The 20,658-nt window shown below is 50.1% G+C and overlaps 1 protein-coding gene across 8 annotated transcripts in view; it reads right to left on the bottom strand.

Annotated features, from left to right (window-relative positions):
• The window catches only part of LOC122388846 (dystrophin-like), a 185,658-nt gene extending 172,587 nt beyond the window's left edge, over window positions 1-13,071 (bottom strand). For 2 of the 8 annotated variants that reach the window (XM_043380310.1, XM_043380313.1), the window contains exon 1: window positions 12,888-13,068. In XM_043380310.1, the coding sequence (XP_043236245.1) occupies window positions 12,888-12,978 (91 nt within the window). In that variant the 5' untranslated portion in view covers window positions 12,979-13,068. Of the gene's footprint in view, window positions 1-7,935; window positions 8,370-12,887 lie in introns of those variants that run through there. The other 6 variants (XM_043380307.1, XM_043380311.1, XM_043380312.1 and 3 more) reach the window with 6 other exon arrangements.
• Window positions 13,072-20,658: the final 7,587 nt, after the last annotated feature.

Raw genomic sequence — 20,658 nt, 5'->3', positions numbered from 1 at the left:
AAGGTCAGGTCAAGGTCAGGTCAAGGTCAGGTCAAATTAGGTCAAATTTCAAAGTTAATATTTTTGCATAAAATGGGTATCGAATCGATGCGGCTCGTCACGGGGAGTTCAATGGTGGTCTTTGTTTTGCAGTACGTGGTCTAGAATTGCTAAAAATTAAGTTCAAAAATTTGACGTCATCATTTTTGAACAGTTTTTTCGCTATAACTTGGCCAAAAAACGAGATATCGATCTGAAATTTGGTATGTATATAGAAGAGCGCTGGGTCTATCACATATATTCCGGTTTTTTTCGAAATTCGGAAAATTTTTGGATTTTTTCAAAGTTTTTCTAAAAAAATCAATTTTTTGAATTTTTTTTGGTCAAAAACCAAAAATTTTGAAAATCCGAGATAGCAGTTTTGTAGCGCCGCTTTTTGTCTACTAGACCATATAAAGAACTTTGAAATTGCTTGATAACTGTAGATTTGGTGAGCGTTTCAAGATTGCATGTTTTTTGCTCATTTTTGCTCGAACATGACCTCAGTTTGACCTCAATAACTCCTGACCTAAGGTGACCTAAGACTTGAAATTTGGTGTGAAGGTGTCAAATTGATGCCCGGGAAGGTACTGAAAATTTGGCGGCGCTGCGCGCCGCCGTTTTCTTGCTATTCAGGAAAAACCACAGGGGGGGGCCAAAATGGCCCCCCCCCCCAACGGGGCGAGGGTTAAGGTATTAGGTCAACCGGTGACCTCTGAGGTCAGGTTAAGTGGTACGGTTCTGTTTTTGGTGAATAACTTCTCAAAAACGGCCGCAGAGCCGCGATTTTGGCAGCATCGTGTTCGCCTCGCTCTGGGGCGTCGAATGATATACTTTTTGTTTGGGTGAGGTCAACTTATTGGATTGACCTCATCACCTCAGGTCACGGTCAGGTCAGCGCCCCCAGGTCACGAAATTGGTCGAAGTAGGTTATGTCGCATATCATTCGATTCGGCAGGTGTTTCAGAGCCCATTGGTGGCTTTCCCGACTCGCTAGCTCAATTTGATCGGGAAAAACTAATATGACCTTGATGACGTCATAAATGACGTCACGCAATGTCAGCATTGCAAAAGTGACGCATCTTACCTTGCAAGGAGTGCATCAAATTACGATTCTGTGTGCTTGAGATAGTTGGAGATCGTTCCCGGCGCCAGAATAGTAGTTTTCATTTTTCCCCATTGATTTATAATGGTGAGGTCACGAAAATGACCTGACCTCATATGACCTTTAGGAAAAATCCGAGATAAACAAGTTGTGAGACTCGTAATGGATACTAGATCCTGCAAGTTTCATTTCCCTGTGAAAGCTCCTCTGGCAGTGACGGCGTTGCGAAGTTGCGACATCTGAAGACCGCGTGCAGAGGTTCACTTATGACGTCATAGGTCAGTGACCTCACCTGACTTGAAAATGCAGTTCGTGTCAAAAGATCCAGCTTAAATCAAAGGTAAGGTATGCCAAGTTTCAGCTCTATCGCCAGTGTGTCCGGAGCTATCGTGAAAAAACCTATGGGGTGGGGGGGGCGCACCCGTCGGCCGTCCCCCCTCGGCCGGCTAGGGTTAACAAATCAGTTACACGACATCTGATAATTTTCTCTCTTTGTTATTGTTGTTATAATTGTTATTATCCCGCACCGTAGACAGTGTTTACAATTGTTTGACGTGCAAAGAGAGAAAATTATCAGATGTCGTTTGATTTGTTAAACGTCTAGACGATTAAAAAACTGTAAAACGTCTAGTAGACATTTCGTCTAGACTGAATTATGTCGTATATTTTATATGAAATGTATTCTTACCTTTAAGTGCCCGAAACATACCGGCGGTACGGGATAAAATCATTAAACCGCTCGTAAGTAGAAAAGGTACTACAGACTGTACTACGTCCCAAGGGCGTCCGGCTCAGCGCTGTGTACTCGCTCGTCATGCAATCGAGTGTCGCGTGCAGCGATCGCGGCCTTCAGGGATGTCGTGAGCGTGGAATGCCGGCGCCGCCCGAGCCATCTATACTGGAGCGCGGAACGCGGCTGGCAGGGGCGCGCCGAGCGAATTTCTGATGACCTGTCGGTGTCTGTGTCAACTCAGTGGTCAGTGACCGTCGGATGGCGACGGTTAGGTACTGGAACCACCAGGGAGGTGGGGTGGTAAGCCCTCTCTCTCTCTCTCTCTCTCTCTCTCTCTCTCTCTCTCTCTCTCTCTCTCTCTCTCTCTCTCTCTCTCTCTCTCTCTCTCTCTCTCTCTCTCTCTCTCTCTCTCTCTTTCTCTCTCTCTCTCTCCGGTGCTGGCAGCGGGGGATGGCCACTGGCCACTGTGGGCGTTCCTTCATTCACGGTGCTCCTGGGGAGGGAGGCTGGTCCGGAGATGAGGATGATATATGGTGTACCGTTCCCGGTACGGTACTCTATAGGTATAGGCGGGGACGTGTTGCAATTCTACCCTCTAGTTATGTGCCAGTATGGGCATGGTCTGTTTGGACTACAGGCCGCTCCCAGAGGCGTCGATGTCATTTCGGGCGTATCGCATCACCTCGTATCAGCCGGCGCGGCGGCGGGCGCCGCGCCGGTCTTATCATGCCCCTCGCCACCTCCCCGTCCCCACACCAGCCCCGATGGGACCATATGATTCACCCCCCCCCCCCCCTCCCGCACATGCACACAGAACCCCGCCCGGGGCTTGGAGATCACCTCGCCCCGTCTCCAGTCTCCACCAGCCCGCTGCACGGCGCGGCACCATGAGGCAGGTGACTGCTGAGGTGACACGTTAGTCTCCAAAAGTGAAACGTCAGGTCAGCAAGGTACTAACACACCAGGCAACAGTGCAGCATGGCCACATACCGTGGCAGAGTAACAGGATAACATAGTGTTTATATCCGTGGCGACAGAGCATCGGGGGAACGGGAACGGCACTATGGCGCCAGTGGCAACAGGCCGGGGCGACACGGCAGAGCATGGGGTGCTGGTACGCCAGCAGCGGGACAGAAAGTAAGACGTCAGGCCGACCGAGCTGCGAGACGGCAACTAATGATAAGATGACAGGACGACGAGGCAGAGGAGCGTCACAGAAAATATAGCATCTGGTGCCAGGGAGATCACACGACAGGGCGCAGTGTGCCCCAGAGCCGTGGACGCTTTTAGGTCCGGCACGGCGGGCGCAGCGCACTCTCTTCAAACAGGCCGACTGTCGACATGAATTAATTAACTTGAAGGACCGTCTGTGGCGGTGCGCTGGCTGCCAGATCAGCTGACGAGCTGCCAGATCGGCTGACGGCTGCCGTCTGGATGTCGCGTGACGTCAGGGCCGCTGGCACGGCTGCCGCTAACCGCACGTTGTGCAGCGCGGCCGCTGACGTGTCGGCGGCACCGCCTGGGGCCGTGGCCGACCCGCGGGCAGACGGACGGACGGACGGACGGAGCTGTGACGAAGTGTGGGCGGCGGCCCGACGGCGCTGGCACGGCCGACGCTCGCCCACGGCCAGCGACGCGCCTGCAGACCGGCCCGTGTGACAGCGCCGCACGCCCCGTCGAGGCCGGTATGCCAGGAAGACCGAGAGCGGCGCGCCGGGCCGTTCGGCGGCCGGCGGTCAGCGCCGCCGCGGCGCCGGGGCCGTTCGGCCGTGCCCCGTCCAGTCAGCACGGGTGGCTCCCGGTTCATGCCAGCTGGCATCGGCCGCCCCACCGCTGATTAGTCAATTAAAGCCGAGCGGCCGGCGTCTGTGTCAGCCGGACGGACCACAGCGCTATAACAAACATCCAGCCGGGCCACCAGCACCAGATTAGCGCTGAGATACGACACGGCCGCGCGCGCATAAACAGCACCTCGTGAGTGGCTGGCCGGCCAGGTGGCCGCCCATTCGGTGGCCTGGTAACGAGTCACGCGCTGCGCCTGTGCAGTGGTGCGGACAGAGACGGGCTAACCGCCGCGCGCCCCACAGAGCTCACGACCGGATCCAGCGTGTCATCTCTGAAAGTGAAGCATTCGCTAAAAGCGTTTCTAATAGATAACTGAAATAGGATATTTAGTTCATACATGAATTCCATATGCCTACCTACTGCCCGCGTCCTGCGCCCGAAGCGAATCAGACCTTCACCAATCACATTGTTCGCTTAGGAGAAAGGACCATGAAATAAGTCGTGATAAAACAAAATAAGCTGGTGGTTTTATTTATATATAAAAAAACATTCAGGCTTGTGTCTAGTTAGATGAGTAGGCCAGTCAGTAGACTTTCAGTACCTACTGTGAAGACGTGAAGTAACGGTAAGGACTTGCGGCTAAGATGACTTGTGTCTACATAAGGACCAAGGACGTATGCAAAGTAACGACGATAGATATAGACGGGAACAAGATAGATAAGGCAGTGCCAGTGCCATTAACTTGACAGATTTATTGGTGGGGCGCTCGCTATCCGATAGATCCTAAATGCTATCTCCCAGCTCCTTGCCACCATCGTGTAGGTAAGTAGGTATATGTGTATAAGAGTCCGTCCGTCCGTCCGTCCGTCCGTCCGTCCGTCCGTCCGTCCGTCCGTCCGTCCGTCCGTCCGTCCGTCCGTCCGTCCGTCCGTCCGTCCGTCCGTCCGTCCGTCCGTCCGTCCGTCCGTCCGTCCGTCCGTCCGTCTGTCCGTCTGTCCGTCTGTCCGTCTGTCCGTCTGTCCGTCTGTCCGTCTGTCCGTCTGTCCGTCTGTCCGTCTGTCCGTCTGTCCGTCCGTCCGTCCGTCCGTCCGTCCGTCCGTCCGTCCGTCCGTCCGTCCGTCCGTCCGTCCGTCCGTCCGTCTGTCTGTCTGTCTGTCTGTCTGTCTGTCTGTCTGTCTGTCTGTCTGTCTGTCTGTCTGTCTGTCTGTCTGTCTGTCTGTCTGTCTGTCTGTCTGTCTGTCTGTCTGTCTGTCCGTCCGTCCGTCCGTCTGTCCGTCCGTCCGTCCGTCCGTCCGTCTGTCTGTCTGTCTGTCTGTCTGTCTGTCTGTCTGTCTGTCTGTCTGTCTGTCTGTCTGTCTGTCTGTCTGTCTGTCTGTCTGTCTGTCTGTCTGTCTGTCTGTCTGTCTGTCTGTCTGTCTGTCTGTCTGTCTGTCTGTCTGTCTGTCTGTCTGTCTGTCTGTCTGTCTGTCTGTCTGTCTGTCTGTCTGTCTGTCTGTCTGTCTGTCTGTCTGTCTGTCTGTCTGTCTGTCTGTCTGTCTGTCTGTCTGTCTGTCTGTCTGTCTGTGTGCGTGTGTGTCTGTGTGTCCTGCAGTGAGACAGCGCACCCACGGTGATCCGGTGTGTTGCCGACCGCAGCACACATGAGGAGCGGTGCGAACCGCAGCGGGGCGCAGTCAGTGTGGGCACGGGACCACCGCACGGCGCACACCTATCGTACTGGGCGCGGTCTGCACTGCGGGCAGCGATGGCTTATCACTTATCAGTCAGCCCTGTAATGTATGAAACTACTTACAGTACCTGTGCCTGAATCTTTCTCCAGGGACCAGTGTGACCCAGAGATTGACCCCTGGGGACGAGATGTGATCCTCTGTCTGACCCCACCTCGGACCTGCGGCAGCCCTGTGTCTAAATCCGCCCGGGGAACAGCCTGCGGTGCTCGAGAGCCTCTCTTGGATTCATGCGTGTCATTGTTCAAATATCCCGTCCTCACACTCAGCTCTTTGGAAACGCAGAGGCATCGTTCATTTAACACTCAGCCTCCCACACGTCATGCAGTTGTTTAGACGGATGACTCATGAAATTATGGTCAGTCCGTGACCGAAGAATTTGACTGACTGATCGCTAAGGCAGCACTTGGTAATTGCAACTCAGAAATCCCCTACATAGGTATGAACGAACTTTTGCTCGTGGCTCAGGGAACCCTTTATTTATAAACGACACTCGGTCTATGACTCAGGAAGCCCTATATTTACGATACCCGGTCTATGACTGGTAAATTCCTAGACGGCACTCGGTCCATGGCTTTGGAATTTCTACGGATTCGGTCCGTAATTAAAAAGTGGCCTTATATGAAGTCCCAGACGGTTTATGGTATTCGGTCTGTGACTGAAAATTGATCAGGCGGTACCCTCCGTCTGTATGACTGGGGTGTACAGTTGGTCGACACTCAGACATGTGCTGCACTGAGTGCACGTCCACAGAGTATCTGTACCCGTTTCCGCTGACACGCGCAGGGCGTTGTAGTCGGGTCGGCCGCCGCTCTGGGACTCTAGTAGGCAGTCTGGGACGCTCCGGGGAGCGACCACGGGGCCCATTTGGCACGGCCAGCGGCGTCTGCACCGGACCGCGGCCCGTTCCCGGAAATGAGCGCCGTCCAGCCGCCGGTGCACTAGCACACAGTGATCTGCAGCTGCCCCGAATGGCACATGTGTGCAGCTGCAGGAATGGCGGCGAACGTAATGGATACCTGTAGCGGAACGGAGACAACTGAAGCACATCATGTGTTCGCCATGGTCATGATGCATGGGAGCGTGTGTAGGCGCTGGGTTAGTTATCCATATTAATCCTTTTTCATCATTGGTTAACTGAAAAAGGAGATGTGAAAGCCATCAGCACCAAAGAAAAGATACCTTATTCACTCGAGCCCCTAATCAAATTGCTCGTTCAGCCTCAGACAGGTTCGCTTATCTCGCTCGACCGTTGACATCCCCAATATTGTCCCGCTGGACCTATTATATCGGCCCCCATATTGTCCCGCTGGACCTATTATCGGCCTCCATGTTGTCCCGCTGGACCTGGCGATGGCCCCAACATTGTCCTGCTGGACCTATGACGGCGCCAATAGTGTCCGCTGGACCTACGATCCCCCAATATTGTCCACCTGGACCTATAAAAGACAGCTCAAGTGCCGGCCGCGTCGGAGCGATGACGGCCCGCCTGCCTTTCAGTGCCGCTGCGGCTCGACAGACTAATGGCCCTGTCAATGAAACTCAGCCGATCCTGATCAGATGGCGAGCGATTGGCGAGGCGCGGGACACGGTCACTCGTCGCGGGCTACGCACCGCAAATCACCGCGCCAGAGATGGATTGCCGGTCGGACTGCGGAGGACCGTCAGTCGGACCACACCGGACCGTCGGACGGAAGTCGGACCGCTAAGGACCGTAGGACGGACCACACCGGACCGTCGGACGGAAGTCGGACCGCGGAGGGCCGTAGGACACTGGACAGACCGCGGAGGACCGTCAGTCGGACCACACCGGACCGACCGTCCGGTAGGACCATCAGTCGGACCGCCGGACCGCAACAGACCATTGCATCGGCCGGGGATGAAGAGCGGCCAGTACTTCCAAGCTCAAGCTGGGTCCCCCGACACGCTCGTGGTCAGCCCTACAGCTTTATCGGGCTGTATATGTTGTATAACTGTAAGGCTGTCTGCTATGTGTACCTTTGCCGCCTTTGCGTCTCGAAGACCTATACGTAACGGGGCGCCACCAGCCATTATATGGCCGTACTGAAGTGCTCTGAAAGTGCACGCATGCAGACATGCCTCCCGACTGCAGGCATTCCATACACTGACGCCGCCCTCGTGGTCCAAATTACTATAGGATGAATTTAGGTATGGTTGGCGTTGATGCATAATGTGATGACATGATCAATCAACGGAGCCACTGCTGACAGCAAAATCGCAGGTAAGATGAGTTTTCTCTGGACAATCTAACACTGGACGAACGACCGATAGGTATACATATTACTAATCTAAGCTACCCAAGTTGGGGGATATTCGAAACTGCTATGCATAGAAGGGGATGCAGCCCTCACAAGACACAGACAAAACGCCAGGAGCGAAAAGAAGTTCACTGCATGCATGAATGTGGTACTAAGTCATGACTGGTAAGTGGTAGGAAAAGGATACAGATAACGTTAGGACGCAAGTGTGGTAAGTTCCACGAGCCTCAGTGTTCGGACTGAGCTCGGGCACTTGCAGAGCTGCTGGATCGCGCAGACCGTACTCACACTGCGGGTCCACAGATACTCCGACCATGCTGGCTGGAATGTCAGCTCGGCACGGCTGGCTGCCCTGTCGGCCTCAGCTGTGCCGAGTGAGAGACCTCAGGAGTGGCGTAGTGACCGATCACAGCCCAAGGTTGGACCGGTCGGTCGCAGCGGTGACACGGTCGCAGATCACAGCGGTGGCACGGTCGCAGCGGTGACCGAGTCACAGGGCACACAGGTCACCGAGCCACAGGGCACAACTCCGCGGCGGACCGGTCACAGGTCACTGTGGCGGCCTGGCCACAGTTCACAGCTCTCCGCAGTGGACCGCTGACAGGTCACAGCGGTGGCACGGTCACAGGTCACACCCTCGCGGCGGCGCCATTCATTCGAAGCGGCCAGTCAGGCCTGGTCACCACTGTAGGAGGTGTGACAGCACGCGCCCACTACCCAGCGCCGGTCGCGCCCCGCCGGCGCCGCCAGCCTCGACGGTACTCGGTCGGCGCCGCGGCTCGAGCTCAGAGCTCCCGCAGCGCCGCCCAGCGGCTAAACGATCAACTACAGAGATGCCTTGGAATACAGGCGCGCTCTGGCCGTAATGCCTACAGCCAAACCAAAATAAAACTCTCATAAACTATTTTTGATGTAATTTTGAATCCATTGAGACGATAAAAGTTCATGTTCTAAGTATAATGACTTTATCTGCGCGCCGGTCGATGAAAAGTCATTATAAGTTATAATGACTTTTCTCTTAACCCTATTCCTGGCGGGGGGGGCCTCAGGAGCCCCCCCCCTGAGGTTTTTTGGTTATTTCTCCCAAACGCGTTGAGCTAGGAAGCTCAAATTTTCTGACTTTTCCTATAAGGCTTCTACGCAACATGTCTGAAAATTTTGAGTTGATCTGACCTCAGGTCAGGTCACCAGAGGCGGTTTGGTGACCCTACCTCAGAAAAGTTTGCAATCACGCCAGAGCTAGAGTTTTTGACCGATCAATTTCTTCTCTTCAGGCTTTAGTTAGGGTACCAGTATGTGCAATTTGTATATCTCGGAATTTTGATATCGGTGACCTAAGGTCAGGTCAGTTTCGCGACCTCCCCATTATAAGTCAATGGGGGAAAAATCAACTCCCTGTTTTTACCACTAAAACGGGTCGGAATGGCCCCATATACCATACATGACTTCATATACGATCAACCTTCACTACCTTGAGGTCTGTTTTGCTGTTGGGCAGCTGTGAGGTCATGTGACGTCATCAAAGGTCACCAAAGGTTTTTGGCCAATAACTCCGTACAGGAACAAGATACAGACGCGTGGATGGTCTCATTGTGTTCAGCTCGTCAAGACGCATCGAATGATATACATGATGACCTCGAGGTCACGTGACCTGAGGTCAACCTTTGACCTTGACCTTTCGAGGTCAACATATATATCATTCGATGCGGATTGACGAGAGGATCACGATGATGCCCTTAGTTTGTTCCTATCTTGACTAATTCGAAAGTTATTCGAGAAAAACTCTCTCCTTATCTAGCGCCGCCATTTTGACTTTTTCGACCCCTATGACGTCATCTTTGACCTGACCTGAAAATGACCTTCGTAAAAATTGTAGACCTTGTCCATGCGTATCCGATGCCGTTTACCGCTTGTCGCTATCTTGCTTCGTTCTCGAGATCTCAGGGGGGGGGGCCGAATCGGCCCCCCCGCCAGTTTCTTGTCCCGGCGGAGCCCGCCAGGAATAGGGTTAATAGTTAATACCTAAGACCCCATTTTCATGCAATGTTAACCCGCGCCCCGCTGGGCTATTCAGCCATACGCGCCTTGCTGGGGAGGGGGGGGGGCAGATTCTGCCCCCCTGTCTTACTTCCGAACCGATGGTCGTAGAAAGACGGGGAAAACGGCAATCGAAAGCTCTCAACAAGGCGGATCTTAAAATACCATTTTTTTGCTTAAGTAGGTCAGAGGTCAGGTCAAGGTCAGGTCAAGGGTACAAAATGCAAGTTTATACGGTAGGTATCGGCCTTGCACCGTAGTTGCCGAAGAATGGACTGAGACCGATTGCCCAAAACGTGTTCTTAGGCTACCAAGACAATATCCGTTGCATACAATATCATGCAAAGGTCAAGGTCAAGATCAGGTCAGGTCACCAAAAACGAAATATAGAAAACGGCATGTGCGACCCATGTTTTATGGGTCATTTTATTCATAGAATTAAATAGGCACACTCAATAAGTGATATGGACCACATATGGATGAATTTCAGGTCGAGGTCAGGTCAAGGTCAGATCAAGTGAGGTCAAATTTGGAAGGTGGTTGTTAAGGCCTAAAAAGGTGTCTATCTGATGCAGTTTTTCACGGCGAATCGAATGGTGCCATTTTTGTTTCCGTACGAGGTCTAAAACTTCAAAAAAAAAATCAAAAATTTTGTGTGTCGTGACGTCATAAAATTTTGAATACCTCCCACATTTTTGAACCGATTCTTCTAAAAATTGGTAATAGGTGCACATAGACCACTTCTCTGACATATATTCCGGTTTTTTTCGATACACTCAAAATTTTGAATGTTATAATTATTTTCACACAAAAATCAGTTAAAAAAAAAATTGGGCCAAAACCCAAAATTTTCAAAAAAAAAACGAGATAACCATTTGATAGACAAAGTAAAATCACGTTTAACTTTTTTGTTACGTCTTGATTCCTTTAAAAATGAAAATGTTAACGGCGTTTGAAATTTTGCCGTTTTTTAGGCGAAAATGGCGAACATGACGTCACTAAAACGCCATTTTCTCAAAACATTTCCGACAAATTTCGCTCAAATTTTCAGGGAACGTGTCAAATTGATGTATGATAAGGTACTGAAAGTTTGACGTCGCTGGTGTAACGCGGTTAGAAGTTATTGGCGAAAAACAGGAGGGGGCAGATTCTGCCCCCCCCCCCTACCCCAGCGGGGCGTGGTTTAATGTAATCAACGACGTTTCATGTTTTCAATCATGCAAATTAAAATGTTATAGTTGGCGATCTTAACTACCTTTCGAATGCTTCCAAAATCTTCCCTAAAGGTCGCAAAATTCGAAAAAGTCACCCGAGGTCAGTAAAGGTCAATGGCCTTGACCTGACCTTCAAGAGACCTTGACACCCACTGAGATGCATGGGACAACCATCATTTCACATGCTGGCCCATTTATGATAAAAAAAAGTCTGGAAACTTAAGGATAATGTGTGCTGACATTCTCCGAATCGCAATTCCGGTTTAACATGGTCTCAATGAACACTGAACAGGTTACAGGTCAAAGGTCATTGGGCCGGAAATGTTAATGGTGTGTGTAAAATTGAAAAATTAGAAGGTTATGAAAAGCTCCGTAGCAGTTGGTCGCTTTTTCCGCGAGTTATTTGCGGAAAAGCAAGGGGTTCCATCCGACCCCCGTCTCATAAGTGCGAGGGTCAATTGATGCATTTCGCTATGCAGGACAGCAGCAGCATGCCAGTGCCGAATGCAGAGGGTCTAGTATGTACAATATACTATTGAACACTTTACTATGTCATTATGGTACACTTTACTATAACATAATACATATAAAACCCATTAGCATAGACTACTCCACATCTTATATGATATGGACTAGTCTATGTTATTGGTTGTGTGCGCTCGAGTCGTACGAAGGTGTGCGTCTGAAGCACAATTCATCATTAAATGGAAAGGCACTCAGAATCAAAAGAGTTTCAATGACGCAAGTTATTTTCCTCCCTTTCCCACCCCTTTATCACCTCACCCCCCTTCCCCACGACACTAGATCCATCATCCGTTTGAAGTCCCCGTTCGCGCGGTGCAGATACGGCGCTCAGCCGCGGAGGCGCCGCACCGGACGCGCGCTGTCACCGGACTCCGCGCCGCCCCGTCGGCGACTGTCGCGGCCGTCGGAGCGACGGAGGCTGCCGAGCGCCGCAGCGGCAGTCCGCCGCCAATACAAACGACCCCGCGGCGCCTCGCGGCATTTATATTGAAAAATATGGTGGCACATGCCGCCCGATTCTGTTCGATAGATTACTCAGTTACTGCCGACGAGACGGGCCGAGAGCCGACATTATACAGGGACATTTATAACGTACCGTTCACTTGACGAACTCCTTCAGTGATAAGGACCAGATATTTTAATCCATCAAGTTTGGCACGAAACATGCCTAATGAAAGACATGCAATGAAAATAGAACCAAGTGGAGATAACGTTTGGAAATCGCTACTTGCTTTATAAGCTAGAGGGTTACGGACGCATAAATACATGTCGTACATCAAGATGTACGACATGTCGACACATTTTTATGTGTCGTACATCAAGCATAAGAAACGATTTTTCCGTTTTGATTAAACGTCGGCTTTGCTATCTCTTTATTTTCCAGCTATCCACTTGCCGCCTTATCAGTGGGATCGAGTTATGAGTCCGAGTCTTGATAATCAAGTGGATTTCCTACCAATTTACCATGCACTGGTCCTCTGCGGATGGCCCCAAACATATTGGTCAGTCCACTTGTCGTTCAATGTTTTCGGACTGCATGGGTGTGATCTGCCTGTCGTGCTGCGTCGCCCTGCTTCCGATCCCTGCCCTCCACCACCCGAGCCTCGCCGAGATTCCAAATGAGTAAAACGAGACAGCAGAGCCTAAATATGGAGCGAGAACGGCTCTCCGGACCCCGAATAGGTACGGCGGAAAATGGAAACATCGATTGAAATTGCGATACGAACTGGATCCGTAGCAATGTTAGAGTAGTCTAGTCTAGCATTAAAAGCCACTTCTTTATCTGTAGCCCTTGGACACACGGCAGCGCGACTGGGTAGTGTATACCCGAGCTGATGACCGAAAGGATTCGGATCTTCAGGAGTCCGGAGCGACTAATATGTACATGCGTGCGGCATAGGCTGCAGTATTAGCGACTAAATGTTGACTGCGGCCGACCATTCTTCTGAAGCCATTTGCACGTACCTTGGGCCTCCTGGATGAGCAGCGTCATCCTCTTGTCGCCGCTGTCGATCCGAGCGAAACCGGTGCTGGCCATTGTGGTTGCAGACGCCATCCTCCTGGTTCATCCACTTCAGCCCACACACAGTGCCGGGCTGCGCTCCGAGTGAAACACCGGCGCACCTACCTGCGCTCGACACTTGGGCACTCTTCAGAAACCGCGGCACCACAGCCCCTCCAAAAGAGCCGTGAGCCCGTGCGACACTCCCCGCCACGTGAGGATCGTGCGACAGTCGCGCGAGGGCTGTGCGACAGTCACGGCGTAGCGGCTGGGGCCGATGGTGTAGCCGCCGTGGCGGACCCGCCGCTACTGTCGGCCCGTGATCGGGTGGAGCTGTCCACCCCGACCACTCGACCCTTGAACAGCTCGATAGCGGCGGAACTACCGCGTTGTTCCGCGATAGGGGTGCCGCTGCACGGAGTATATACGTTGCAGACATGCCGTCTGCCCCGCGCACCCAGTCCCGACATATATTTACCTACAATGAACCTCCTCGTTGTAACTAGAATACACTCTATACAGAGCGCTCCCTGCTCCGGGTATTTTAGAGCTGGTCACTACCTTTTGACTACTGTAAAATGTAATATCGTATAACCATAGTGTAATAAATAACTATTTTTTAGCTATTTTTGAAGAGATCGGGCTATAACTTTCTAGAGTAGATCATCTGTATGTGTTGTGTTCTATCACATATACATATTCAGGTTTATTCGAATGTTAAAAATGTACCTACCTATAGGTAAAATTTGCAAGCTGGAAATTTTGAGACATAATACCTGCGTATAATTTGTAAATTTTCAAAACTTGGAAAATTCGAGATTGAAGTTTGACAGCCCTGTTTATTTTAAAGTGACCATCCCACCTTGGCATTAGTTTTGAGTTGAGATAGCCAAAATGGTGTCCCTGGCTTGCACTTACCGGTTTGAGCACTCCCAACATCGAGAAATGCCTCAAATCGAAAATATTTCATTCCAAAGTTAAAACTTAAAGGGACACTCCCACCTTAACATTAGTTTTGAGTTGAGATAGCCAAATTGGTGGCCATGGCCTGCAAATACCGGTTTGGGCACTCACAACATCGAAAAATGCTTTAATTCGAAGATATGGAATTTCAAACTTGCAGTTTTCGAATTCTAAGGGGCTAATGCATTGGAATGCCCCCTTAGAATTTGTGACGTCAGCGGAGATCTAACGATTTTTAAATCTTAGACTACAGGGTGTCCCATAAGTTCGTTCTCACCTTTTCAACGCCAAAAACGCAGCAATGGTTGGTACGTCAGCCATGTATTAGGTACCAACATACCCTCCTTTAAGTGCCAAACACCTGGTGACCCTCTGCGGCATGCTCTCCACCAGTCTCTTCAGCGTGGACCTCGGGATGTTGGCCCATGCTGCCCTGAGCCGCGCGGTGAGCTCCGCCGCGCTGGAGGACGGCGGGGCAGAGTCGAGCTCCTGTTTCAAAATCCCCCAAATATTTTCCAGGGGATTTAGATCAGGGGAGTTCCCGGGCCAAATGCCCTTCTCCCAGAAACCTGGAACATGCACCCGGCACCAGTCTTGCGCGAGTTTCGAAGTGTGCGGTGGTGCACCATCCTGCATGAAAATCGGACTTGACCTTCCAGGAACCATTTTTGTCTCCAGAACGGAGCCTCTTGTACCCGAACGGTCAAGAGATGGAAGAAGCGACTTTGTGAGGATTTCGTCAACATAGTAAGCAGCATTAACGGTCTGACCCTTTGGCACAAAGTGCAATTCTGTAAGCCCCTGGGCGCTCATTCCACCCCAGACCATGACTTTGTCTGGGTTTTTCACTGTTGCCCGTGGCGGAACGTCATCAATATTACGGGCCCACACGCGATCATTCTGCGGGTTTGAGGTATGCAAAATTTCAAAGGGTGATTCGTCACTCCATATGACTTGCTTGAATTTGTCGACGGTCCAATTTCTCACCATTTTGCAATACTTAATCCTGTGCTTTCTCTGTTTTTCTGTGATTTTCGGTTGGCGTGGCCTTTTGTAGGATTTAACACCCACAAATTTTGTCATGTGCCTGTGAACTGTGCTCTTGGACACTTCATAACCCTTTCTGGCTAGACGTTTTGCCAACTTTCTGACGCTTTGGCCCCTTCTTCCAACTGCTTTTTGACAGACGATTTTCGCGACCATGCTGACTTGGTTTGGACGGCCAGAACGTTCTCCGTCTGCCATCGTTTTACCATCGCGAAACCTTCTCCACCACTTATTGACAGTACGACGGGACAGTCCAATCCTACAGGCAACTTCTCCCTGAGTGAGCCCAGCTTGGACCATCCCCACAGCCCGAGAACGCAGCGCCTCTCTTGACTCGTCCATTTCTGACACCTTGCGGTCTAGAACTGAACAGGGGTCGGGAACCTGACCTCCTCACGGCGCCACGTGTGCCCCTAGGCGCTTGGTGACCGCACGCACGGTGAACCATCATGGTTAGAAGCCCGACCAAAAGTTTCAATTGTTTTTGTTCAGTTTTGGTCATCCTAGCGAACACAATAGCTAAAAACAGGTGAGAACGAACTTATGGGACACCCTGTAAAACCATCGTTAACACGTGGTGGTATACGCTGCTTTGCGCGCAACGTCTGCCGCACTTTAAGGCTGCCAAATTATTGCTTCCAAATAAAGTCGCTAGTAACAGGGGAGATCCCAAAAAGTAAACAAAAGTAAAAGCCTAATATCTTGAAAACCAGTGAATATTTTCGGTGAAATTTGGTAGATATTCGTTTTCGCTCTTTCTGAACCAAGGGACATCACTTTCATGCCAATTCATTAACTTTTTTGAAGGTGGGAGGGTCCCTTTAATGTTACCTCCTCGGACTTGGATCGTTCGCCTCCGTTATACGCGCCATCAGTTTAGATGTTTATTGGCGGTTTCTAAAGACACAAGACAGAACATTCTATAAACACACACAAGAGGAACGTTTCACACAAAAACAGAGACATTAAAACGCGACGACATTCTACAAGACAAACGAAAACACTGAGCATAAGCCTATGCCATTGCAAATGAAGCATACAAGGCAAAAATAGAGCAATCGAACGACGCAATACGAAAACGGAATGACTTCTGGAAATTAATATCGAAACTAACATTCTAAAATACCGACAATCTGTAAATGTTCGAAATATAGTAAAGCTTACCGGAAGGTGTGCTCCTAAAGCCCTCGGAGGAAAAAAAAGGCACCGGGCGAAAACGCACCCGCCTTCGGCTCTGACCGGCCAGCGAATGCTGGGCCGGAGCGGCGGCCGGGCCGGCCCCCGCGCCGTGCAACCCGACGCGGAGGGGCGCCGCCCCGTCGTAGACGGCACGTGGCGGCGGCGTGCAGCGGCGGTAACACTTAAAACACTTTGATTCAGAGGGGCTAATGTAGGGGAGAGTGGGACAAAGCGGCCACCCTAACGCTTCTCACGATGCCAACGCTTGCTTTTTAAACTTGGAAAGCTTCTTTCTATACCAATGTGATCCCTATTAAGTTGCCTTTTATTTCAACTGCGTTTTATTTCCAAAGGCATTCGCATATGAAAGATATTGACGAAACTTTAAACCTATGCATATTGGCCACTTTGCCCCATTACCTGGGGCAAAGCGGCCACCGGCGTTTTCTCAAGTCCCGATATGAGAAACAAAATAGTTGCCTCGTGTACGACTAGGGTATTTGATGGTGACAAGGTTAAGCGAGGATGGATGTTTACTTTATCATCTTTCACCTGTAGGTAAGCAAAGGAAGGATTTTTATTTTAAAAAACATTTAATTGCATTATTTGGTAACTCATGCAACTGAAAAGTGGCCAAGATGAAGACACATTTGAATATAAATAATGTTTTTTATCCAGATGGAAACAACTTATGGCCAATTGGGGGGTGGCCACTTTGCCCCGGCCACTTTGCCCCGCGCATACCGTCCGAGACAAAAATATTCCAGCTTAGCTATTAGTGGGGTAAAAAACGTTAGAATTGGTAGAATACATGTACGATAACCATGCAATGCATAGACAAGAACGCTTTTAAAAATTCCAAACGGTTATGGAATAACATAACATTTAAAAATTGTAAACATATTGGTAACATGGCAAGAAATGCTTTTCCGTGTTTCACAGAACAATGGTGATGGGCCTGAAACCCCGGTCTGGCTCATTCGAACGACCGTGAAGAGAAGTATAATTGGAAACCATAAATTGGAACTGACGTCAGCTATGAAGGACTAAAACGATGGGTGGCCGCTTTGCCCCGGGTGGCCGCTTTGCCCCACTCTCCCCTATTTGTTGAGTTTGTATATGCTTTCGCGCAATTAATCTATGTTGTAGCTAGCGGTCGTAACTGTTCGCCTCGTGCGTGTCGCCGACGGCCACGGTAGCGCCGGCGCGCCGGCGGGCCGTGCGGCACAGTATGTTTGGCGGGCGCGGCGCTCGGGCGCGCGGTGATTGGCGGTCGCTCACATGCCACGTGACCTGTAGTGACCTCTGGTCTGTCCGGGAGGAGCGGGCCACTCGTGTCTCAGTATTCGTCTGGACCGGGTCGGTCGCAATGTGCGTTAGCCTCCAGAGTAGCCCTGCCGGGTTCTCCGGGCCGTAGCACTTGTGGCCGCCGAGTGCAGAAAACGGACTTGTTGGTCCTTTCTTGAGAGGTTCACTCGGCCTAAATTGACACCTAATCTTTTTTGGCACCCAAATCCAGACGGAAGCATTGCATGATGCAGATAACAGACGTGTATCTCGTTGACGCTGTCTATGCTGCATCATCAATGCTCCCTATTCCCAAGTCACTTAAAACCGTGCATTTCGCCTGGGTGCACGTTTCACGGCGAAATTAGAGGGGCAGTCCGTGAGCCCCTCCGAGAGCGCATGAGGGTTAACAATGAGCTGTATATGATTTGTGCCATATCACAATTGTACCCGATCGTTTGGTGATACGGTGACTGCCTCTCGATATTGCAATGCCTGTTGGTGTCGAAGCTGGTGCACCACAATACAGCACTGATGTCAAATCCATGTATGTTCTTTTAGTATACCGGTGCAACGAACGGACGGATTCTTAACAGTATTAGAATGCCCCCTCTGGATGTGTGACGTCAGCACGGATCTAATGATTTTAAATATTTTACTTGTGAGAAAATCACGGTCGCGGTGGGCGCGACCGGCGCGACCGGGGCCACCACCTTCGGCGACCGTGCCACGATCGCGGTGAACGTGACCTGCATCACTGCCTCTGGTGGCGCAAGGCTCGCTGCAACACCACGCAGCCCGCGACGGGGACGGAGGCCGGTGCTGTGGTGAGACCGTACCGCCCGCACGCACCAGCGAGGCGGCATGGTGTCGCAACCTGCGCACTGGCCACTGACCGACCTTCGCCCGACCCCTCGGGACGTAACGGTGAACCCGGGACGGAGCGCGAGGTGATGACTTTCGCCCGACCCTGGGGGCGCGGTGGCGAGACCGGGCCGGCGCGCGAGGTCACGACTTGCACGGCGCACAGCCGTGCCACGTGAACTACGCGTTTCTCCGACGTTTAGAATATGTAGTTTATTGTATTTGTATACTTAGCACTGCAATGGAACAGGCTTTTTCTCCTGTAGCTCTTTATAGCAAACAAAGAATAAATAGGAGCAGACCTGGAATGCGGATCGCATTAGGGGAAGGTGGGGTAAGACGGACCAGCCAAGGTTTGAGGCCGCATATCTTGCTACACTGCTCTCGTAATTCATATTATTTATAGTCTTCGGAATGATCAATCCTTCCTCTGTTGATATGTGTAAAGACTAAATTTCAAATTAAAGACATGGGTGATGGATGCTCTTAAAGAGGGACATGTCAAAAACTCAGACAAGAAAAAACGTGGGGTAAGACGGACCACCCAGCAGTGCCTGCTATCCGTTCATGTGTGTTACACTTCTGCTCTGTGCTCTTGTAAGAAAAAGTAACCAGAATGGTAAAATAACAAAATGAGCCTTTATTCTTTATTCATGTGTGATGGAAGTGCAGCTAAAAGCTGGGAACATGTGTGTTGATTGTCGCTTGGCATGAATGCATGCTAACTGAGCACTTTCATGCATGGCTCACATGCAACAAAGACTCCTTCCTGAAAAATTAGCTTACTTAAACTTGTGTCAATGTTTTGGAAAAAAAAAATCCATGTGCAGGGTACAATGGACCACCACAGGGTAAGATGGATCACAGTGGTCCGTCTTGCCCCAAATCTAAATTCTGTCATTATCATGACGTATATGTCAAATAGCCCAACATTGCAAAACCTTGCATTTCCTAAAGTGTGATTATAACTATGTTTATAACTTTGTTCTTCACAGTAAAGTGCAAAATAGAAACTAATCATGCAAGAAAGGCGCCGTAATTGAATCACCCGTAGACCTATTATATTAGATCGGTTTGACGAAAAACAACATTTTTCTCAATAACTCAAAAGCTATGCGTCCTAGCAGCATGAGCTCAAGGTGGCCATTGTTACGAAGGAAAACAAACAAAGTGAGTGCATAAAGCAGTAGATACCAGCAGCGGTTCAGCCGGGAGGGCTGGTGGTCCGTCTTGCCCCGCTGGGCCGTCTTACCCCACCTTCCCCTATTTCTGTTCTGAAATAGATCACGACGTATGTATTACGGTATGCGCACGTAATAACTTGTTGCAGGACCGATCCTCACGGACTGCATGATTTATTGTACATCACAGTGTTCGATATATGCCAGGTTCTAAGATGATGTATGTCGCTCGATTTTGATACGGGTCGCATGGTCTATTGCACATATAAGATAAGATACGTTAGAGACAAAACTGACTGTGTCGCGGCATGCTCACTAGGTATTTTACGTAGTTTCATGGGTTTTCCAAAGCAGAAAACATAGTGCTAGTTGCATTGTATATCGGTTGCATTATGTACGTTTAAAATTGGCAATGTAACATTACGAGAAACAATACGGGCTTTCTGGTACAATAAACAACGATGAGGTACTGGGTCGCATTGTTTATTGTAATGATATTAACCCGCGCCCCACTAGGGTCTGTGTATAACACGCCCTACCATGGGGGGGGGCTATTCATAGCCCCCCTCTTAACTCCGAAACTACTGTGCCGATCGTCAAAATTCAAACGGCATCTGATAGCCCCGGAAAAATTGTCGAACGAAGCCTAATTTCATTGACCTCAAGGTCACCGATGACGTCACAGGTCAGATCAAAGTAAAAATTATCGATATTCGGCTTGTTCACATTTTGGGCTCTGGCTGCCGTCTTACAAGTCAGATCAGGCTGATTTTTGGTGTACACTTTCGTGAACAGATGCGCTAGATACCCTGAGGGTACCAAACTTTTACTTTGATTTTAAGGTCAGGGTCAGGTCATCATAGGTCGCGGAAATCTTATGTCATAATTCGGTCACGTGACACATTTTTCAATGGTCCATTTAGGCCATATATTTCGAATTTGATGTCGTTTGTGTCATTCGAGGTTATTTTGAGTTGAATTTAGCTTAGATCTGGTCACTTTTAGGTAAAAAAGGTCAAATTTAAAAATTAAATTTTTTTTCAACAACAAAAAAACATGTCTTTCGGATGCAGTTTGAGCTCAGAAACACGATGGTGCTATTTATATTGGTGTACGATGTCAAGTGGGTACAGAAAAATTGATTTGAAATATTTTAGATTATGAAATTTTTGCTATAATGCGTATAACTTGGCCATTTTTAAGATATCTGGCT

Source organism: Amphibalanus amphitrite, unplaced genomic scaffold, assembly GCF_019059575.1.
Source record: "Amphibalanus amphitrite isolate SeventyFive unplaced genomic scaffold, NRLGWU_Aamphi_draft 000337F_arrow, whole genome shotgun sequence".
Lineage (NCBI taxonomy): Eukaryota > Metazoa > Arthropoda > Thecostraca > Balanomorpha > Balanidae > Amphibalanus > Amphibalanus amphitrite.
Note: the sequence above shows the minus strand (reverse complement) of the source record. Positions and strands in the feature narration are given on the sequence as shown.